A 14,303-nucleotide genomic window follows, 5' to 3' on the forward strand; every position below is an offset into this window, starting at 1 on the left:
TGACATGAACACTGGCCGATCTACATGGCACCGCCGTCGCTGACGTACGATCGAATCCCACACGCTGTCGTGAAAAGCAAAAAAAAGCATTTTCATAATTTGTAGCAATTCGATATATAACTTATACTATATTCCGATGATGATGAAGGGCTTAATCTTATCGGTTAAAATTGCGAAAAAATCACCATTAATGTTTTCTTGAGTTTCACCAGCAATTTTGATGCACTAGAGTTTAAATCCTTTGGATGGCTCATTTTAGATTGTTTTTTTGGACTTATATTAATTTCCTCTAATATCTAAAATAAAAAAAGGAAAAAAATAGAGATTATTCTGGACTATATATACGCCAGTGATCTTCTTCATTCATACGTTGTCCCTCTCTCTCTCTGCCCACACCTGCGATTCTGCGAAAACAACGCGAGCGCACCGGCCACCTTTGCTCGCAATCGGAGCGGCGAGCGAAGAGAAGAATGTACAAATCGAAGCTGCAAGAGCTGTGCCACCAGCGATCATGGGGCTTGCCGGAGTACGCGGCCGTGAAGGAAGGCCCCGACCACATGCCTCGCTTCACCGGCACCGTCTCCGTGAACGGCGTCTCCTTCCGGACCCCGGACCCCTGCAAATCCTCCAAGGAGGCCCAGAACGAGGCCGCCAGGCTCGCCTTCGACCACTGGTCCGCGCCGCGGCCTCCTCCCAGGGAACCGCCCCGAGTCGCGCCTCCTCCTCCTCCCCCTCCGTCCGGCGACGGCGGCGATGACGCTGCCGGCACGGGTAAGCGCAGCAACTTGTCTTTTTGAAATGCGAAATCCATATCTGTTTTGGATGAGTGATTTCTGTGTTATTGTTGCGATCGTGGTTGACGATGTCGCCAAATTTCATATGTCGAGTGACAGGGTCACGAACGATTGCTTCAAGTTTGTTTGTTTTTTTTTTTTTTTTGCGCTTGGGGGATATCGGTAGGAACTCACCTTGTGGGCGGAGATGAAAAAGATGCGAGAGGGTTAAGAAATTTGACACGGTTATGTCGATTTTTGTTACCTTAACAGGATTGTGCCCGTTTGAAACTCTTGTCAAATTACTGTAGGCGTAATTTTTCGAGGGAAAGAGGAAGATTGGAGTTCATTCTGGGATACTGTACCGCATTTTGGTATTGCGAGTCCTCCTAATGGCTAGAGATTGAAAATGTATTGCCAGCTGCTAGTATATGTAAGATGCTTCTAAGGTTGAGCAAGTATTCTTGGACGTGTTATTCGCACTATGACGCAAGCACGATTCAATCGCGATACGAGTATCTCAAAATTACTGACAGAAAGGCGAAACTAACATGGCCATACCGCAATTAACTCAAATCCAACGCAACTTATGCGCATCTTTTGACAAAACCTAAATCTTAATCGTATAGAATATTATTGAGCTGTTTTACTGACGATGTGAATCGAATTGTTTTACCGAGGGAAGTTAAAAACTAACATGACTTGCCACAATTAACTCGAAGCTGACACCGGCTTAGATACAATGTTACATATTGACCTTTTGACAAAACCAAAATATTAAGCAAATAGAATATTGTTTGAGCTAATAGGCGACATGAAAGTGTTATGACACGCACTTGATGATGTGTCAAGAATCGTCGTCCCCTGGAAGTTCAGTCAAAGCTTTTGATTTTCCATTGAGAAATTGGCTAAAGGGAACAAGAAGAAAGTTAGAATTCTGTCCCATTGGTTTAAGTGTAGGAAGAATTGAGAACCTAAGGATCGATTGTTGTGTCATTATATTGTTGCCTGTTGAGTGTTGATATATTCTTTCCTTTTATGTTTTCCGATGTTAGGAAACAATTTGTTCCAAGAGTTTAATTTGATAGGAAACGGGCGAGCCTATAGTGTATTTCAAACATTTCTTAATTGCATCTAAGCCAAATATTATCTATGAACACGAGATATTGACATAAACCCCACCAAATAAACTACAGGAGATAAGAACACATTAACAGGAGAACAAGCAGAACAATAATAAGAGGGAGTACAAGTTCTCATTTTGGACAAATGCTACGACACCATGTGACAAACTGTTTTTTCAAAAAAAGTACAATTTGTTAGGAAATGGGCGTACAACCTATATCATGCATATTCTTTCGCTGTTGTCCAGCATATGTTGAAGTTATATATTTTTAGGGGAAATTCTGATCCAGTTGTTGGGTATACATATTTTTTATGCTTCTTTGGTAGGTAGCTCAGCTGATTAAAGTGTTAGTTCATGGACCATTTGCTTCAAGATATGATTAAAAAAATGTGCACCTTTGTAGTAGTGGCATGCAAATCATCATGTCACGCCTCATTTTACACGTTCCTGTTGCTAGAGTCATCACGTGTATACATGTCTCTAATATTGCCTATATTCTCCTAAAACTAGAGAGACTTGTTCTTTGAGTGTTGGCTATTATCATCACTCCTTAGGTTTACATATAATGATATAGTTAAGTTGAGATGGATGCAATCATAACGATGTTGATGTGTTATGGTTGGTAAAGAATGTCATGTTTATAGATTAAAATGTCAAAAGTCTGGAAACGAAGTGATATATATTGGTGGGATGATTGAATGGTTCTGACTAAAGTCGCAAGTGGAATGAAGTACGGGGTATTGACAAGCACTTTTGTCTTGTCACTTATATGCTTCTCCCATTGGGTTCACTTATGCAGGTGCTTCAAGTGAAAGTACAATGTTAGACCATTTGCTTGCCGATTTACAGAAAGTGCAGCCAAAAAAACCAGAGATAAATGAAATTTCAGAAGTCGCTGAGAGCCATTTACTTGCCAATTTGGAGAAACAGCAGCCAGAACTACCAGAGAGCAATGAAATGTCTAAACCCGCTGAGAGCAGCTCAATCGCCAACAATAATACAACTGTAAAAGGTCAGTTGCAAGATGAATGAGCATTGATGCCATAAGCAGGATAATCAGTCCCTGTCTATTCAAATTGATAATGTTGAAGCCAACATAATCTTCTTTTCGAGTAGATTGAAAGTTGCTTTCCTTAAAAGACAAACCTTTGATAGTTAAGATCAGGTATCAGATCAATGAAGTGATTCTTTTTGCTGATTCTGATTCACAAAGTAGACAAGGAGTCGACTGCAAAGATCTTGTGGGAGGTGAAAGATAATGGGCTCCCTTCTCCTGATGGTGGCATTTTTGTTGCCCTTTAGTAAAATATGGATCATATGAAGGATTGGGTTGCTCAACCCGTCCCTTTACCCTGGTTGCCTCCTTGGAAATTAAAAGGATTGTATAGAATGTGCTCAAACTGTCTTGCCCTTTCACTGCATTAAAGAATACAGTCATTTATTGCATTGCCTGTTTAAGGCATACATGGGGTTTCTGTGGTGAGGAAGCCTAACTTCCTAACTTGTGAACTTGTTTGACATTATAGATATGCAGCATTTGTATAAAAACCAACTGCAAACATTTGCTCAAAAGAGGAATCTTGCTCTGCCTACATATTGTTCTGAGCATGAGGGTCCGCCACATGCCCGTCGCTTTCGGTGCAAAGTTTCAATAGATGGAAGAACCTATGAAACTGTGGAGTTCTTTAATACATTGAAAGAAGCCGAACATGCAGCTGCCAGGATTGCTCTGATGTCATTGTCGTCTGATACATTTCAGGAGGTAATTAAAAAATGCAGTTGTTGCTGATTATGTCTGTATCCTTATGAGTGGAGAATCTCTTCAAATTTTTTGATCTGTTCGTCACTTTGTTCCTTCTTTATTTTCCAGGTTGATTGTGGTTTATACAAGAGTCTTTTGCAAGAATTTACTCAGAAACAAGGTCATAGCCTGCCAGTTTATGATACAGTCAGATGTGGCGAAAGTCATATTCCAATTTTTATTTCAACTGTGGAGATAGAAGGAGAGAGTTTTAAAGGGCAAGAAGCAAGAACCAAAAAGATGGCAGAGACTAGTGCTGCAAAAGTTGCTTACATCATTCTCAAAGAGCGTACATCCGGTAAGTTACTCATTTCTTTTTTGCATTACTTTTCTTTAAGCAGTCAGTATGGTATTATGCTGGATTAACTACTGGAAAAAGACAACTTGATTGACATTAATTGAGGCCATTCTTGTCATTATCTGCATCATGGCATGCTGTGGTGTCTTCATGAAGTGAGAGAAATCTATTTAGTAGTAACTTTTTGCTTCTTTTCCAAACTGTTATGTAAAGTACTTGTCTTCAAGAATGAGTAATTTGCCTTAAGTTGCTCTTGTAGCAAAAAAAATGTGGTGTAAACAATTACCATGAGATAGATTAATAGCAGTCTTTTTCATGGTTTAGAGAGATAGTTATCTTGAAAGTTTTATTTCACGGTTTTCTTTCCTGTGCTGTCTGATTTAAGTAACTGAAAAATAGCTGACATTCTGGAGTCTACCATTCATGCTAAATGGTGTAAGAGGCTGATTTGATTAGTTTTTGCATGACAGCAAAACCTGGACAAGATTATGCCATTCTGGTGTCCTTTTTTTTAGAATGTAGATATCATTCTGATGTTCAAGTTGTGGCTGACTTTAAATGCATACTTGCTTTGAGGCCGTGTGTGCTATGAGGTTTAAGCTAGATCCAGCTTCATCATTTCTTTAAGCCGTTTTCCTCTACGAATCAATTCTGTCTCAGCATTTATATTATGTTAGGGAAAGAATGGGGATAATGGAAAGATGACATCAAGCCATGGCAATTGGCAAATGATTTTTAATCAATCTAGATAAACAATTGACTTATCGTAGTGAAACATATTCTGTGTACGGATAATTCTGCAGTACCAGGTTTTTCTGTAAGCTAAAGGCTGCTTTGTTTCTTGACCTTGTTGTTCATCTCTTAGACCAGTAGGATTCGTGCAAGACCAAACCCATTTTACTCGAGTCTTTAGCTAATGAGTTCCTATGGAACTATGCTATTTTCTACTGGTAGTGGAAAGGTCCTCAACTTATAGGAATTTTCTAAGATGTTTGGAAGACAGTAGTGGTGTGAAATCCAGATGCTTTGAATTGAGTAGAATTTGTCGCTTGAAAAGAATTATATTTTTAGAATCAAATTTTATGTTTGGAGACATATATGTTCACATTAAAATGAAATTATCTTTTCCTTATCATTTTGAGTGTTTACAAATATATCATTAAGATGACTCCTTTGCTATTGATTTGTTTAGGGAAAATAAGTGCAAGCTCTACTTCCCAATCCCCTGTTCTTCAAAGAGAAAAGGCGGCTTTGTCATCACATTGCTCGCTGGCAGATGACAGTACTGGGTACCAGCAGAAGGTCACGATCAGGCCTACTCCCAACGTGATCTCAAATCATAGTGGCTCTGATGGAAAACAGATTGATGATAATGGTAATGTTTTAATGTTTTATTTTTGTCTCCTCTTTTACAGTTATATCAATTGACATTATGAAATCTGCATGCTATTAGCTCTTCATTGCTCTTGAACAGCATAAGCATGGGCCTGGATAGTGTGATAAAAGAAGATAAACTTGACATAACTACGCAGTGAATTAGTAGGCTAACTATTGCCTTTTCTTTCAGTCATTTTATTTCTAGATCTTTTCAAAGCTTAGAGTCTTAGAGAAAAATTTTAGACTGTTTCCCGAGTTTTTGCCGGCATTATGAACTCCTTGTATCTATGATGCTATCAACAAGTGTCTGGACTCGGCCCAAGTATCTGTGATATGGAGACCTTGACCTTCTAGAGTGACTTATATTGATGTGTAGTCATGAACTTAAATAAAGTAGGGAGATGATTAAGCCAATCAAGATGATTGGATTTTCTAGAAGCTAGTTGCTTTCATGTGCAGGGGATGTAGCCTGGAATTGTCAATGCCAATGCCATGTTCATGATATGTCTCGTTGAGTATTAGACAAAGTCATTGTCTCACGAGAATTCTGATCTAAATTGAATGACAGAGAATGTTGAAGCTAGCCACCACAATCTCCCAGGTCCATCTAGTGGATTAGATACATTCATATGGGGATCTACTGATCAATTCATACCAAACATGTCAAATGCTCATCTGAGGGATCCGTCCCTAGCTGTTCCCTCTTCGTCTGAAGATGCTTCATCCTCATCCTCTTCCCTCCCCCATTTCACCGATGCGGTTAACGACTCCACTGCTCAGCTGCTAGCTGAATTGAATGGCTTATCAAAAAATGTGGTTAGGGTGTATCCATGCAAATCAAACATGGCAATTCCTTTGCAGAGAATAGTTCGGAGAGATGAAAACTGGGTTGCTGTAAGTGCAGATCCAAGTTATATGGGCCACGCAACCTGAACTTAAAGAAATATCTTACAGGTCATAGTTGTTCAAGGCTCATAATTTTCTGCATATTTTTAAGGAGATCTACTTTTAATCATTCTCTATAAGTAGATGGATGGAAAAGGTTACTATGTGTGAAAGTGGAAGTTTTCTCTACAGCAGATGCTTTTGTACTCGTAGGTTAAGTTCTCATTTGGAGGTTCCTTTTGTGCTTGAAGCTCTTGAGAGGCTCTTTTCAGTAACAGGACTGCTTGATGTTGTTGATGATGTAAGTATTAAGAGTACAGGATTTTTTGAAATACTGCACAGGCATAAGTGTTAGGTCGCTCTTAATTTCATTACGGAATTCCAAATTGTAGTTTCCATGTATTAAATCTAATTTTCCCCATTCAATTAGGATTCTTTTTGAATTTCGATAAAGAATGATGTATTTGAGTGGATGGTTGAACATTGGAATCATCTTGTCTCCTGGATCAAAAAATCTTCTCCTTTTGTTATCCCGTGATGACTCCTGTCTTCTTGCAGCCTTCCTCATTTTAAAGATGTGATGTCTCTCTGGGTGATTTAAATTTCTTTAAATTATGGAGCCCGTGTATCAATGTTAAGTTTTTTTGACACCACGCATGCCAACTACGGAAAATCCTAAAACTTATAGGAATGTTCCCGTGGATGCTTTCAAGTAATTGGTTTTGGCTTTTGAGATGGTGATTTTTCTCATTAGCCATGCATCACTTGGATTGTGTCATTGTCTCTTCTTTTTCGAGCAGTTAGTCACAGTAAAAGTATCTTTGGAAGCAAGAGGCCGACCTAGTGCCTTTAGCACTTTGTTTGTGGGATCTATATTGCTTTCACATGATTATTCATGGCACCTTGTGCCTTTGTATTGTGAGTGATCTTAATGCTGAAGTGAACTCCAGACTTGTAGTGCCCTCGTCAGCGCTAGTGGCTTTAGTTGAATGATCATTACAGTGGGTGACTTGAAACTCATTCTGATGAACCAGCTCGTCCTCCTGCCAACCTTTGCTCTTGAACTCTAGATTATGCCTCTTCGTGCAATTGTATGTTAATTCTCTCCTGTCTAGCTCGAGCCTATAGGGTTGACATCCTGTTTCTGCATTGGCAGAAAGGAGACAGGAGCACAAGAAGGATGGATTAGTTGTAGACAATGGAAGCGAAGACGCAAAAATGCCGGAACAAGATGAAGAAGAGGAGGCGGTTGGCAGCAACGAGGAGAGCCAACAGAATAAGAAAAGAAAGACTTAGCATTTTATTTGGTTACGCTTGATCTTAGTGTGGCCATCTAAGATAACTTTGTCTGGTAAAAGTAGAGGCATTGCCCTTGTAGAAACGAACTCGGAAGCTCATCTTACTCTTTTAGTGACTCAGAAATTAGTTCCCTTTGTACATAAATTTGCCCCATGCCGCTACGAGAACTTCTCAGGATGCAGGGTGTTCATTCTTTGTAGGATTAGTGATGGGAGAGATGTTCCCTTTTTGCAATTTCATTCCCGTTACAATTACAACGTGACGAAATTGGCTGTCGTTCGAATCAGTTGGAGCACGCGTCTTTCAAATCACAAACCGGCCAGGAGTGCACTGGCAAATAGCCTTCCTCCGATCCATTTTGGGGTGATATCTCGATCAAATGAAATGAAGGTTTAGCGATCTGTCAGGCAGATCAAGATAGCCTTGTCATCTGTGGTAGCTCTGTATTTGTCATAACTTTGTGACTTGTTTCCAGGTCATGACTTACGGTAAAAGATCAGACCATGGGGTGCATAATGTAGAAAAGTTCAAGAACCTGTGCATCCCCACTAAGGCAAAGCTCAACTTGGAGAAGAAAAGGTGGGTATAAAGCACCATTACATTATCGGAATTATGGGCAAAAAGGACCTCGAATCCAACAAAAAGGAGACGTGAATTTCGTCAAAAGGCGTGTGAATTTCGTCAAAAGGCGTGTTAACAACGATCCTCCGCTTAATCGCATGATAAAGGATGTTCGACTACGTGTGAGAGACGAGTAAAGGGGGGGATCAAAAGGAGGAAAAAGTGAGCGGTGTATGATGCGCGGAGGCCGTGTAGGATTTAGATGGTTGCAAGGAAGGCAAAAGCTGGAAATTTTTTACTTTCGATTTGACAAATCCAAGAGGCACACATGAATGCCGATTTCTTTTGGGGACGAAAACCACGAGGTGATTCATTGACTTGTGCAATCGATGTCGCGAGCTCGTTTCTACTTCCGTAATCATCGTCTTTGACTCATTTTGTCACTAGATCGACGGCATCGTAGCGTTTCCCGCAAGTTCTTCGATTAGATTATGTAATTCCTACGCTATTCAAGCATAGCAAAAGTTCACAGGTGAATTGCTTCTCCGAAAGAGAGGAGCCCCGCTTTGCATTCGTGAAGTCGATTAGATATGGTGACCACAATTCAGCTTAAAATGAAGTGAGTGTTTGGAGTCCTCTAGAAATGATGATGAGTTTTGGGTTCATCGGGATGAGCTGAAACGATGGTAAAAAGAGAGAATACAATGTCAATATAAGCCAACTCGAGCCAAAGACTTGTTTGAGAGAGAGAGACTTGCAAATAACCGTCGTCTTATTTTCGTTCGAACATCAAATCAACCTAGAGAAGTCTCATCTTCTAACGGTGATGTATTGTGATTGTGATTAGCAATGAAAGGCGTACATGAAAAAATATCAATGGACAGGCAAGCACCGCCGGGAGGTGGTCGCCGTCCTCAGGTGATTGCCGCGAGGTGATCTTGACCCGGCTGGCGGTCGGCTTTGTTGGAGCTGGTCATCGTGCTTCACAGGCAATTCACTTCTTCTAGTGAGTATTCATTGTTAATCCAATTCGAGATGTGCACCACATTATCAATTACATAATACGTAGGTATCTGCGATATCATATGATTGGAATATATCATGCAATCTCCTTTTAAGTGATCAATTTCTTTTCTATAAAGAAATTACCAGGTGTTCATGCATTTCTTCAGGATGCATGCCCTGGTCTATTAGGATGACCAAACATTACCATAGTCGCATGCAAAGTTCTATCTTGTTATCAAATACCATGGTTGGCACGTTATTTGTGAGAATCACTGAACATTTCTTTGGCGGTGCTCCAATGAAGCTTCTAAACCCTCTTGATCGCCGACCGTCTGTGATTCATGGAGAATAATTCTCGTGTCATTATTGTCCAATGACCTTGCGGCCGATCCCCTCACTTTTTTACGACATCGTTTTAATGGAACGACTTGACCGCACAAATTCGACAAATCCTACGACTTAATCGCAGTTTTTGAATGTTTTATGAATCAATTATATTTTGGTGGCAAGTTTTAAGACTTCTTATACACTATGTCCCGAAAATTAATCAGTGAATCTAGTACCTCCAATAAAACGAATGTGGACCGTTGGATTCGATGGGTTTAACGTGAGATCCATCGTTGCATGGGATGATGATGTGGGAGCGACAAGATCTCGGTCGGTGGTGATTCAAAAAAGGTTCGTCCACAAGAACTCCCCCCATCTTTCGAAAAAGCAAACCGACCCCCCCAAATCTCTGGTCGCAACTGCACTCCACTCATCAAATTGCTTTGAAAAATTGTTTTACTCTCTCTCTCTCTCTCTCTCTCTCTCTACCGTCGGATGGGGGTGGCCAGCAAGAAAGCATAGGCTTTGGCAATGGCAAGCACAGGAATCTTCAGCTTCATAATCATAAAGAAGCAAAAGTACCATCTTTGATCTCGACAAGCAAAGCACAAAAGGCCACCTTAAAGCAGCTGCTGCTTCTTCCACTTCAAGTTAAGAATTACAACCCCCCACCACCTCCATCTTTCTCTCACTAAACACCTCCATCTCCTTCACAAGAGAGAGAGAGAGAGAGAGAGAGATGCAACATCGTCATCTGCGACTTGGGATCAGTTAGACGCACGTGTCTCCAGCATCGGATCATCGTCAGCAGCTCCTCCCGACCGGAATGGCCGTGGTTCGGAAGCTGGTCGTGGAGGTGGAGGACGCCGTCAACCTCTCCCCCAAGGACGGCCAGGGCGCTTCCAGCCCTTACGTGGTCGCCCACTTCCACGGGCAGCGCAAGCGCACCCGCACCGCCGTCAGGGAGCTCTCCCCCCGGTGGGACGAGGTCCTCGAGTTCGCCGTCCGGTCCGCCGACTTCTTCGGCAACGCGCTCGAGGTCGACGTCCTCCACGACAAGGCCCACGGCCCCACCACCCGCAACAACTCCCTCGGCCGCGTCCGCCTCAGCTCCTCCCAGTTCGTCTGGAAGGGCGAGGAGGCCCTCATCTATTACCCTCTCCGTGGCAAGAACTGGTACAGCTGGGTCCAGGGTAATCTCGGGTTGAAGATCTATTACACGGTTGAGGTCCCGCCGCCGCAGCCTCCGCCGCCGCTGCATCCTCCCGCGGCGGAGGAACCGAAGGCTCTGGAAGCCGACGCGGCACAGCCGCAGGAGGCTGAATCCAAGCCGCCCGAGCCTGCCGAGCAGTCGCTGCCTCTACCCGATGGGGCGGCAGCCGCCGGTTCCACATCTCAAGCCACACCACCAGCTGAGGGCGCAAAGCCTAATGAAGAGCCACCTAACGAAGATGTGCCGCCACCGGCGCCACCATCGCCTGAAAATGCTCCTCCAGACGTCGAAACTACTGTCAAAGCAGAACCGCCGGAAACAGCAGAGGCAAATCCAGAAGACTCGCAAGCACCGCCACCGTCGCCGGCACCATCACGAACTTCCATGGAGCCCGAAATGGATGCAGCCTCTCAGTGGGTGCCTCCACCGCCCATGCCGCCGGAGCTGATGGCGGCTTCCGTCTCGGCATCAGTCCCCCAAGTAAAATTCGCGGGGACACATTGTTGTCAGCCGATGCCGCCGAGGCAGCCGATGACCAGGACCTACACTATGGATTCGCTGGACAGCGTCGTCATCGAACGTTCGTCGTTCGATCTGGTGGAGAAGATGCACTACCTCTTCGTCAGGGTGGTCAAAGCCCGGCACTTGCCGACCAACGGAAGCCCCGTCGTGAAGATCGTCGTCTCCGGCGCTCACGTCAAGTCCAAGCCCGCGCGCAAGAGCGCGTCCACCGCATTCTTCGAGTGGGACCAGACATTCGCTTTCGGCCGCGACGGCCCCGAGTCCTCCTCCATCTTGGAAGTCTCCGTGTGGGACCCGCCATCCCTCCACGTGGACCGCCGCTCCGCGTCCGACGTGGCGGGCCACAAGTTCTTCGGCGGCATCTGCTTCGATGCCTCAGAGATCCCCCTGCGGGACCCGCCGGACAGCCCGCTGGCCCCGCAGTGGTACCGGCTGGAAGGCGGCGGGGCCCACCATGGCGACCTGATGCTTGCCACGTGGATCGGCACCCAGGCCGACGAGTCCTTCCCCGACGCATGGAAGACCGACGCGGCCGGCGACGTGAACGCGCGCGCCAAGGTGTACCAGTCGCCGAAGCTCTGGTACTTGAGAGCCACCGTGCTCGAGGCTCAGGACGTCCTGCCGTTGGCGGCGGCGGCGAGGAATGAGTTATCGTTTCAGATCAAAGCGCAGCTCGGATTCCAAATACAGAAGACGAAGGTCTCCGTCGCCCGCGACGGCGCCCCGTCGTGGAACGAGGACTTGCTGTTCGTGGCGGCCGAGCCTTTCAGCGACAACCTTATTTTCACCATAGAGAACCGGCTACCCAGAGGGCCGGTCCTGATCGGCGCCGCAACCGTCCCTCTCGTGGCCATCGAGAGGCGCGTGGACGACCGTAAGGTGGCGTCGCGGTGGTTCACGTTCGAGGACGACAACGGCCAGCAGAGCGTGTACAAGGGCAGGGTCCACCTGAGGCTGTGCTTCGACGGGGGATATCACGTGATGGACGAGGCGGCGCACGTGTGCAGCGACTACCGGCCCACGGCGAGGCAGCTTTGGAGGCCGCCGGTCGGATCGGTGGAGCTCGGGATCATCGGGTGCAAGAACTTGCTGCCGATGAAGACCGCGAACGGCAAGGGATCTACGGACGCGTATTGCGTCGCAAAGTACGGCCCCAAGTGGGTACGCACGCGTACCGTATGCGACACGTTGGATCCCAAGTGGAACGAGCAGTACACGTGGCGGGTCTACGACCCGTGCACGGTCCTGACGATCGGAGTCTTCGATAGCTGGGGAGCGTTCGAGCCGGACGGTCCTCAAGAAGCCGCCGCGCCTCCCGATTTTCGCATCGGCAAAGTACGGATACGTATATCTACGCTCCAGGCTAACAGGGTGTACCGCTACTCGTATCCGCTGCTCGTGTTGTCGAAAGCTAGCCTGAAGAAAATGGGGGAAGTGGAGATCGCCGTAAGGTTCGCGCGGACGGCTCCGACGCTCGACGTCCTGCATGTGTACTCGCAGCCTCTGTTGCCGTTGATGCATCACGTCAGGCCCCTAGGAGTGGTCCAGCAGGAGTTGCTGAGGAGCGCCGCGGCGAAGATCATGGCCGCGCACTTGTCCCGGTCCGAGCCGCCGCTCAAGCGCGAGGTGGTGCTGTACATGCTAGACGCCGACTCGCACACGTTCAGCATGCGCAAGGTGCGCGCGAACTGGTTGCGGATCATCAACGTGCTCGCCGGGCTGATCGACGTGGTCCGCTGGATCGAGGACACGCGCGGGTGGAAGAACCCGACGGCTACGGCGCTCGTGCACGCGCTGCTGATCATGCTGGTCTGGTTCCCGGACCTGATCGTACCCACGATAGCATTCTACGTGTTTGTGATCGGGGCGTGGAACTACCGGTTCCGGGGCCGGGACAAGCTCCCGCACTTCGACCCAAAGATGTCTCTGGCCGACACCGCAGACCGCGAGGAGCTCGATGAGGAGTTCGACCAGGTGCCGAGCATGAGGCCACCGGACGCCGTGCGCGTGAGGTATGACAAGCTGCGCGTGCTTGGGGCACGTGTGCAGACGATGCTCGGGGACCTCGCCACGCAGGGGGAGAGGGTGCAGGCGCTAGTGACGTGGCGCGACCCGAGGGCCACGGGGATCTTCATCCTGCTGTGCTTCATGGTGGCGGTGATACTGTACTTGGTGCCGACGAAGATGGTGGCGATGGCATCGGGGTTCTACTATTTCCGGCACCCGATATTCCGAGATCGGATGCCATCGCCGGTTTTGAACTTCTTCCGGAGGTTGCCTGCCCTTTCTGACCGTTTGATGTAAGAGCACTTCAAAAGTGAGTATTAGTATAGGCTCGGTACGGCTCATTTTCGTTCATGCTTTTGCAGAGCACATCACATCAGTAGCTCACAACACTAGTCTCTCTGTTACCAGTAGCTATTGTAATCTTTTGAATTTCTGGGGTTAATTCCAAAAAAAATATTCAATTTTAGGTCGATGGACAATTTTGACCGAACTTTTTTTTGTTCCATAAAAAAGCATCAACTTTAGGTCAATGAATAATTATGGCCCGAGCTTTTTTTTGTCCCGTAAAAAAGCACCAACTTTAGTTTGAGGGATAATTCTGGACCGAACTTTTTTTTGTCTTGTAAAAAAGCACCAACTTTCACTTAAATCCCAAATCTGGCCCTTATTGACTTAAAACCATTGATTTTCCAATTTGACTATTCCACCTTAGCAATAAATCCACGTGACTTGCTGACTGGATTTAAAGCATTATTCATTGTCTTATTCTCTGAACCACAGCTTGAAGAATAACAGTGAAACTGTTCGTCTCCTTAACTTCACCGACAAGTCAAAAAAATCTCCAGATTGAATCTTTCTGGCCAAATTTCGTCGTTTTGTCGTAATCTGAAGCTGTAGACCACCGTCTGTCGACAGACGCCATGAAAGAGATTCACTAGGCTCACCACCATAACTTTTTTTTCTCAAACAAGGGTAACTTCAGATAGAAAGTCAATAGGGCGCCAAATTTGGGATTTAAATGAAAGTTGGTGCTTTTTTACGAGACAAAAAAAAGTTCGGGTCAGAATTGTCCCTCGACCTAAAGTTGATGCTTTTTTATGGAACAAAAA

The 14,303-nt window shown here is 45.5% G+C and overlaps 2 protein-coding genes across 5 annotated transcripts; both read left to right on the forward strand.

The window, feature by feature from the left end:
- Window positions 1-364: 364 nt before the first annotated feature.
- On the forward strand, window positions 365-7,845 carry LOC115683386 (double-stranded RNA-binding protein 1-like). Of its 4 annotated transcripts, none has more exons than XR_008817360.1 (7): window positions 365-771; window positions 2,699-2,911; window positions 3,426-3,661; window positions 3,770-3,998; window positions 5,191-5,373; window positions 5,944-6,561; window positions 7,417-7,479. XR_008817360.1 is itself a non-coding variant. In XM_056315530.1 (7 exons), exons 1-6 carry the CDS (start codon window positions 471-473, stop codon window positions 6,306-6,308), a joined length of 1,527 nt encoding a protein of 508 aa, XP_056171505.1. In that variant the 5' UTR covers window positions 365-470; the 3' UTR covers window positions 6,309-6,329; window positions 7,417-7,479. The 4 variants fall into 4 exon arrangements, 3 of the variants coding, with proteins under 3 accessions (XP_056171505.1, XP_030463782.2, XP_030463781.2); XM_056315530.1 differs by having other exon boundaries at window positions 5,944-6,329; XM_030607922.2 differs by lacking the exon at window positions 5,944-6,561 and having other exon boundaries at window positions 7,417-7,845.
- Window positions 7,846-10,127: 2,282 nt separating this feature from the next.
- On the forward strand, window positions 10,128-13,629 carry LOC115683287 (FT-interacting protein 7). The gene has a single exon (XM_030607755.2). The coding sequence runs from the start codon at window positions 10,279-10,281 to the stop codon at window positions 13,489-13,491; it is 3,213 nt and encodes a 1,070-aa protein (XP_030463615.2). The 5' UTR covers window positions 10,128-10,278; the 3' UTR covers window positions 13,492-13,629.
- Window positions 13,630-14,303: the final 674 nt, after the last annotated feature.

The sequence above is a fragment of the Syzygium oleosum genome, unplaced genomic scaffold (assembly GCF_021117445.2).
Source record: "Syzygium oleosum isolate NSW1041296 unplaced genomic scaffold, Sole_v2.1 Sole_v2.10, whole genome shotgun sequence".
NCBI classification, from domain to species: Eukaryota; Viridiplantae; Streptophyta; class Magnoliopsida; order Myrtales; family Myrtaceae; genus Syzygium; species Syzygium oleosum.